Source organism: Vitis riparia, chromosome 3 (genome assembly GCF_004353265.1).
Source record: "Vitis riparia cultivar Riparia Gloire de Montpellier isolate 1030 chromosome 3, EGFV_Vit.rip_1.0, whole genome shotgun sequence".
Classification (NCBI taxonomy): Eukaryota; Viridiplantae; Streptophyta; class Magnoliopsida; order Vitales; family Vitaceae; genus Vitis; species Vitis riparia.
In genome coordinates this window covers 10,426,957-10,435,428 of record NC_048433.1, presented here as the reverse complement: position 1 = coordinate 10,435,428, position 8,472 = coordinate 10,426,957, and the positions used below count along the sequence as shown (strand labels likewise).

At 29.9% G+C, this 8,472-nt stretch overlaps 1 protein-coding gene across 1 annotated transcript; it reads left to right on the top strand.

Moving 5' to 3' along the window:
• The first annotated feature begins 1,984 nt into the window (after nt 1-1,984).
• Nucleotides 1,985-2,696, top strand: LOC117911492 (basic form of pathogenesis-related protein 1-like). Its single transcript, XM_034825891.1, has one exon. The coding sequence runs from the start codon at nt 2,019-2,021 to the stop codon at nt 2,502-2,504; it is 486 nt and encodes a 161-aa protein (XP_034681782.1). The 5' UTR covers nt 1,985-2,018; the 3' UTR covers nt 2,505-2,696.
• Nucleotides 2,697-8,472: the final 5,776 nt, after the last annotated feature.

The following is an 8,472-nucleotide window of genomic DNA, read 5'->3' as shown; positions in this document are numbered from 1 at the left end:
CATCTTAATTGTAAGAGCCCATTTGCACTACTTCTAGCGACTGTATTTTTATTGGAAGCGTTTTCTTTTACAATATTTTTATGAAAAACACTTTTATCATAATATGACAAAGTGATTCTAATAATATTTTTGATAATATATCACATAAATATAAAAACGTTTTTAATAATAATAAATTACTAAAAATGATATTTATTATAAAAGGAAAATATTATGATAAATTAAAAAAATTATTTCAAAAAAAATATATAAACATTTATATTTTTTAAAAAAAACTCAAAAAATTATTTTTATGAAGGAAAGTGAAAGAGGAAGAAGAGAATGAGAAGGAAGCGAAGAGTGACGGAGGATAGCGGGAAATGGTATTTTAGAAATATATGACAAATTTTGATTTTTTTTTTCTTTTCAAAAAATCACATTTTCTAAAAAAATATGTCAATTGTTTTTCTAAAATTTTAAAAGTGTTTTTCAAAATTGCCAAACGCCCATTTTATACCTTAAAAATGCTTTGAAGTGTTTTTAGGGATAAACACTTTAAAAAAGTATTGCCAAATAGATTATAAGAGTGTATTTGATAGTAATTTTAAGAAGCGTTTCTACCTTTTATAACACTTGAAAATTTTCATCATGTAAATATTAAAAATATTAGAAACACCTTTTATAATTACTATGAAACACACTCTAAATATAGTTGTTTGGTTGAGAGTTTGAGTAAGTATATATTTTTACAAGCCTACAATTTTAGGGTAATTCTAAAATTCCATATTCATTATTAGAGAGAAAGCTTGACATTATATTAATCTTGATGGTGATTGTGTGATCTTAAATTGGTCAAAAGGAGACTCCCTTAATTTTAAATATGTTGATAACTTTTATAGTGGTTTAGAGCATCTAGCGTTTGATTTTCATTAGATGTTAAAGCGCTGCTTGACAATTGTTTTCAAAAACAGTTTTTTGTTCTCTAGAACAAAAATTTTAAAAATAAAAACACTACAATCAAAAAATTGTTTTCTATTTTTTGTTATTAAAAACAGAAAATAAGGTATTTTCAAATTACATCTTTTATTTGTTTTCAGTTGTTTTTTAAGTATTGCTTTAAAAAATAATTATATATAAACATGTAGAATGATTAAAAATAAAATAGTAGATATAAAAATTATTTTTAAATTAGATTTAAAAATATTAAAAACAAGTTAAAAATATTTCACATTTTCAAACACATTTGTTTTACAAAATATTAGAAAACAATTTTTAAAAATTGTTGTTAAAACTATTTTTCACAATTATTTAAAAAAATAGTTATCAAACAAGACGTAATAGTCTTGAAATATTACGGTTACTAGAAATCCCATGCGCAAGGCCACAAAAGTCTATGGTGGTCCTAACTTGATCACATGGCACTTGTAACACATGATGGTCCCAACTTTGATATTATTCTGAATGTGTTTTATTCATAATATACACCTCTCAATGCTCTGCAAGTTTCTGGTGATATATCGTATAGATTTAGACCAGATTAATCATAGAAGAGTGATTGAATCAGTAAAGAATTCAATCTGTCAATATTGGAAATGCCACCCAAAAGGTCAAGTTCTGCAAAATTTTTATGTCAACCATGAAAGCAAGCATATAGAGTTTTCTTTCAATTTGGTTTAATGTTGGAAATAGAAACTCGTAGTTACTAGTCTTGATCAAACTAGTCTGGATGCCCGGCCTAAACCCTAGAAGATATCTTGAAACTTTTTTCAAAATGATGTTTATCACATGTCAAGAATAAGGTGAAGATCAAAGTCATTTTGATCACTGTGTCAGTTGTTGTATCGATTATTGTCCTTTTACATGTGCAAGCCACCACAAAGTCTTGTGTCCAAGTAGGATGTTTTGGCCACTTGGAGTTGCTTGAGGTAACGGTTGTTTCTGATGCTCTTGATCACCCTATTTTCAGCTCATTTTCCCTATAAATACCCATCAAAGCAATCCTCATTCTACATCAATTACAGTAAACTTCACAACTGAAAATGGGGTTGTGTAAGATTTCAGTAGCACTTGCTTGTCTCATAGGCTCGGCCCTGCTGGTTCACACCTCCTTTGCTCAAAACTCACAACAGGACTACCTCAATGCTCACAATACTGCTCGGGCACAAGTTAGTGTTGGGCCTATGACATGGAACAGCACCGTAGCCGCCTATGCTCAGAGCTATGCCAACAAACGGATCGGGGACTGCAATCTCATGCATTCGAATGGGCCTTATGGGGAGAACCTTGCCAAGGGCAGTGGTTCATTTACAGGCACTGCGGCAGTGAACTTGTGGGTGGCGGAGAAGCCTAATTATGATTACAACTCCAACTCATGCGTTGGTGGGGAATGCAGGCACTATACTCAAGTTGTTTGGCGTAACTCAGTGAGTCTTGGGTGTGCTAGGGCTCAGTGCAACAATGGATGGTGGTTCATCATATGTAACTACTATCCGCCGGGCAACTACATCGGACAGCGTCCTTATTGAAGATTATCGAACTACCTCTAAGCAAGTATTATCCTGTCATTCTAGTGGTATGTAATAAGCTGATTATAAGCATTGGTCAGTACAAATAAAACTCATGCATGGAGTGCAAAATCTCCTTATTTGTAAGCATTGTGTAACTTAATTAGTTGTGTTCTTCTATTCTCCTCAGAATCATCTAAATTCGTTTTGGATATGCAATTTCTTTTTGTTTCTGATCTCTTGTAAAGATTCAGCTGGAGATCAGGGATAAGTTTCTTAGAGTGGGAGATATGGAGAAGGATGATCAAAATAATGACTCGGAAACTAGAAAGCGCTTACCGAGACAGGATGCTTTACAGAGGCAATCTCATGCAATTAGAAAAAAAATCAGTCTGGTGCTATTTTTTTTAACAAATAAAATATAAATATGAATATAAATATCAAATCGTATGTAATAAAAATCAAGAATCGAGCTAATGCTCACCTAATTCTAAGATTATGCAATCAAATTCAAGATCAAACATTTAAGTGGACTAAACCTAAAAAAAGCATCTAAGTGAACTAAGTTTAGAAATGGTATCTATGTGACTTAAGCCTAGAATCATCTAAGTGGGATTTAATATAAAAAAAATCTAATTGACCTAAACCTAAAACTAAACTTAAGAGGCTACTAAAGTCACAATGAGGGTATAGATAAAACTTTCAACAAAGGATATCCGAAGGTGGCTTAGAGAGAGCAAGCCATATGAGTGACAAAGGATCGCCAAAGGATGACTATAGGGCAAACAAGAAGCAAAAGAAAACACCTAATATTGCATGTGCTAAAAGGACAAAATAAAGAGTTTACAAAAACCCTAAGATAGAGTAAGGGATGACTATAGGGCAAACAGAAAGTATAGGAAAACACCTAGTATTACATGTGCTAAGATGACAAAATAGAGGGTCTATAGAAACCCTAGGATAAAGTAGGATGACTCATATATTCTCTAGGACATTTATCTCTTTTCTTTGTTATTTTTAGGATTTTTGTATTTTGGTGAGAGAGGGTTTTTCTTTTTTCTTTTTTCTTTTGTATTGATTTGGACTTCTACATTTGGATTTGTGAGCTGTTCGTTTGGGAGTTTGGAGGCATTCAAGCATTTATTTCTGCCCATATCTGTGTACATACCTTCTTTCTTCCATCTCTTTTTAATTCCATTTCTTTAGTTTATCTTAGGATTTCATCTCTTAACAATCTTTAATAGCTTTCGCTTTTGAATAAAATATTTCATTCCATAGCTTAGAATCTTCTCGTAGTGTCTTATTCCTCATTTGTTGTCCTATGTCATTTTAGTAGTCTTTAGGTTTTCCTGTTTTCATTTTCATTTTAGGACTTGTCTTCATTGAGTTTGGGTATTGAATTTAATTAGGGAATTATGGGGAGTGCTTTTGTTCTCCAAATTAGGTGATCCTGCCATAGACATTGGATATCTCATACTTAGGGAAGTAAGATTAATTAGGATTATTTATTTATTTATTCTAGATAATAAGAGAATTAGATGTTATTTTGTATTGATCATATTATCATTTTCTAAAATACTTCGATTCAACTAATTTTTCTAGGAAATGGATTATTATTATTTTTTGTTAATTATTCGATACCTACCAATTGTCTTTCTCCCAATAGGACAAGTTTAAAGATAAATGGGTTAAAGACGAGGTTGAGATGCTTTTTAAAAACACTGCATGGGTTTGGGCATCAGATATATAATTAATTTTAAAAATAGTCGTATTTATTTTTTATTTTCTCATTCTTAACACATAAAATAATAAAAAAATATCTATTTTTCAAATAAAATAAGTTATAAAAAATTATAATATATTTATTTTAGTATAAATAAAATTTTAAAAAATGAAAAATTCAAAAATTATAAATAATAAACAATATGCTCCATTTAAATTTTTTACTAGAACAATGATGAGAATAGATTTATGTAAATGAGATATGAGTTGGGATGGGGTTACCTATCCGAACTTGACTCATTACTATCCCTAATTTACCCTTTTTGTTTATTTATTTTTTCCATTTAAATTCGTTACCACAGTGTATATATATATATATATATATTGATTCTCATACAAATTTCAATTATACTTCCAACTTTAATAAAATATGAAGAAGATGATAAAAATGATGGTATATACAACTTTCTCAATCGATGAACTTGCCATCTCAATCCATAGGTAAAGAAAAATGAACGAGGTATGTTTAACAATATTTTCAGAAATAAGTTTTCAAGTATTATTAAAAGATGTTTGTGGCAATAAAATTTTATTTAATGACTCAGATATGAAAAACAATTTTTATTTATTTATTTATCTATTTGCTTAAAAATCATTCTACTTTGAAAAAAAAATCTTAAAGACTATTTTCAATCCAAAATTTGTTAAATTAAAAACTATTTTAACATAATACTTTCTAGATAGGCCTAAGTGTTTTGAAATTGTTGCTTTTGTTCCATTTTCCTTAAAATTGTTTCAAGATGACAGTCTAGTCGATGCCTGGTGTCTAGCAAAAGACGCAAATTAAGAAAAGTCTTCACACTTGTCTAACACATGCATGCAAAAGTATAGTCCTTGGATAAGTGAAATCACTTTCAAGGTTACGCATGCATGCATGCAACCATTCTACATTCATTGACCTTACACACAGAAAATTTTTCTTTCTTTATTGCATGTGTTAGTTGACCTCACTATTCTTCATGCCTTAATTTAGGTTCATGAATCTTATGCCTTATGCAGATATGAAGCTCAAAAGATTTACATATGAGTTTTTGTTTTATTATTTTATAATTTTTAATTATTTAATTACTAACTTTGTTCTTTCTTGTCCAAACACCAATGCTGCCATGTGATAGATGGCCCAAAAAGATTTATCAATATTATAGTTTGAGTTGTAATAATAGGAGTCCATTTAACCTCTATTTAGTTTTTTATTGCTTTGGATTTTGATTTCAATTGACCTTAATTTTCATTTCTATTATCATTCTTATGTGTGTAGCAAATGCTGGTGCTAAAACCAATCTAGACATGTTCAAAACCTTAATAACATATATCAAATATGGAAATAAAGGAAGAACTGAAACATACCTTTGACCATTGATGGTTTGGGAATTAGGAAATCAATTTGATATTTAGATGGGTTGATGTGCTTCTAAACCTTTAATCAATCTCAAAATGATGGTGTATATGTATCTGAATATAGATTGAAAGCTTAGGGACTTAACTACGAATGTTCTATTTATATTCACTCTGCTCATCATAGAGTCAATGCCATAATTTATGGCTATTAATGACAATTAAAAAGGAAAACTAAATCAATGGAAATCCTATAATATTATGGGCTAGATTTCTGAACCGTTTAGGAAAATCTAATAGCAAAGGCTTCCTTAAACTTTTATATGTAGGAGTAATGTCTTCCATGCATATTAAATACCTGAAGGCAAAGTAGTATGAAAATCTTTGACATTTTAATACAACTAAGAATATGGACATACATGTCAAAGGCATATAACATTCATCCCACATGCACAAAACCAAATGTCTATATGTTGTGTCAAAGGAAAAGAAAGGATGGAAAATATTACATGGGACTTCCTCTATTATGTACTAATGATCCTGATTTTGATATGATTGTATACAATAGTTAAAAGCAAATGACAACGGACTTGGATTCACATTGAGGGGATGTTTGTTAAAATTTAGTATTTATTACTTAATGACTTAAGTTGATTTTAAGTTAAATTATACTTAAATTTCTAGCTTAAAATTTATTACTCAATTCTTGCATTAAGTATTAAGGTTGTTTGATAAAATTAACTTAAAATTTGTTTTAAATCATCAAATTGATATATTTATCTTCACAAATTATAATTAAGGCAAAGAATTTTGAGTAACAATGGAGATCATAGAATAACAAAAGAAATTGTAGAGATAACTAGGACAAATAAAGGTAAAATGGTAAAATAAAGATGTAAACTTAAGAATAAGTTACTTGTTTTTACTCATTACTTAAAGTTTTTTATTTTTACTTTAAGGCATACCATTACGTTATTTTATCAAACATACTTAATTTACTTAATGACTTAAATTAAGTTATTAAGTTATTTTAAGTCATTAAGTTGGTTTACCAAACACCCATTGAATTAAAAAACTACATTAATGACAGGAGAAAAGACAAGAAAAAAGGAAAATTTTATGAACATTGAGGGTGATTATATGATCTTACATTAGTCCAGGAGAGAGCCACTTAATTTTAACTACATAGATAACATTTACAGTGGTTTAGAGCATTTAGTGAGTTTCATTACATGTTAATTTTTCGTTAGAATACATTGCAACATTGTTGAGGAAATATTACACGACAATTACTAAAAATCCCATGCGCAAGGCCAAAAAGGTCTATGTTGGTCCCAACATTAACATACGAAAATTGTAACATATGATGGTCCTAACTTTATCACACAACACTTGTAACATGTTTTAATGGTCCCAACTTTGATATTATTGTAGAATACAATTCAAGCAATGGGTAGCAGATTTGATGCATCTTAAGGCTCATATCGAGTCCTTTATTTTTCCCAAAGGCTCAAAAGAAGGGAAAAAAAGCCTTCCCTTTACAATCCCAAATGCATGATCCCAGCTTATCACAAGACCCTCATAACAGTATAGGAATTGCATTGATATCAGTGGAGAACATTTGCATATTCAATAACATCTTTACACACTAAAGAGACAATTAAGTGAAAATACAGTTGCTTATGATGGTAAATAAAAGGGTCTTTGAAAATCCGATTTTTGAAATTTAACCTCTCCTCATTTTTTGGTCTTGTTTGGACAAAAATGGCCTCATTATTATTATTTTTTTTGAAAAAATAACCATTTTTTTTAAAAAAAATTTACATGTAAATACTTGAAATGAGAAATGATATTTATGTAAAAAATAGGTTACTTTTAAAGAAAAAGTATGGGAAAGATTAGATTCACAATTTGAGATTATTTAATCCCTTTTAACCAAATATTTCTAAATAAAATCATAATATATACCTCTCATTTTTCTGCAAGTTTCTGGCAACGTATCATACAAATTTGGATCCTCAATCTGAATAACTGAATATATGTTTTATTCATTGATGAGTGACTGAATCGAGAAAGATCCAATCTGTCAATATCGGACATGTCACCCAAAACATGAGCTTTTGCTAAATTTTTATACCAACCATGAAAGCATATATAGTTTACTTCAAATTTGGTTTCATGTTGGAAATAGAAACTTATTACTAGTCTTGATCAAATTGGAAATATCGTAACTAGATTTAGTTTCTAAAAAACGTGAAGGGAGAATATATACGTTATTTTTGGATAGTTATTCTACTTTCTATTTTTGAGTTGTCGGTTCATAATTAGAAAGTTTCTATAAGTTGGAGTTAAAAGTTTCTATTTTGTTTAGTGAGAGTAGTTATAAATGGGAGATTATGAAATGATTAGTGTAACAAATTTTCCACAGCCTAATATGCACACCATGTTTTCAGCTCTAGGGAATGAAAGCTTTAGAGGACGTAGTAGGCAACACTTAAAAATGAAAGCTTTATTGCTCAAAGGAAGTTTTACAAGTGCTTTGGGACTCACTTGCTTGGTTAGGAAGTGATTTGGGTGGTGCCTTGACCAAATGAGAACTTCACCTATTTATAGGCACCTTAGAAAGTTTCTGGAAACTTGGAGGGTTCCTTACAACTCAAGAATAATTTATAACATCCTACACAATTCTATATACAAGCCTAGGTACAAGAATATACAAGAGATCCCTAAAATTCTCCAGAAAGCCTTGGACTCCTCTCATGCTTTCCACCATAGTGTAGAGATGTATGAACATTTCTATGCATCTCTAAAACCTTTCATAATCTTCCCACCAATGGCTTAGTGTAGATGGCTCTAGGAGTCTCCAAAAGCT

Excerpts from the sequence above, each read along its gene's own strand:
- LOC117911492 (XM_034825891.1), top strand. The coding sequence starts at position 2,019 with ATGGGGTTGTGTAAGATTTCAGTAGCACTTGCTTGTCTCATAGGCTCG.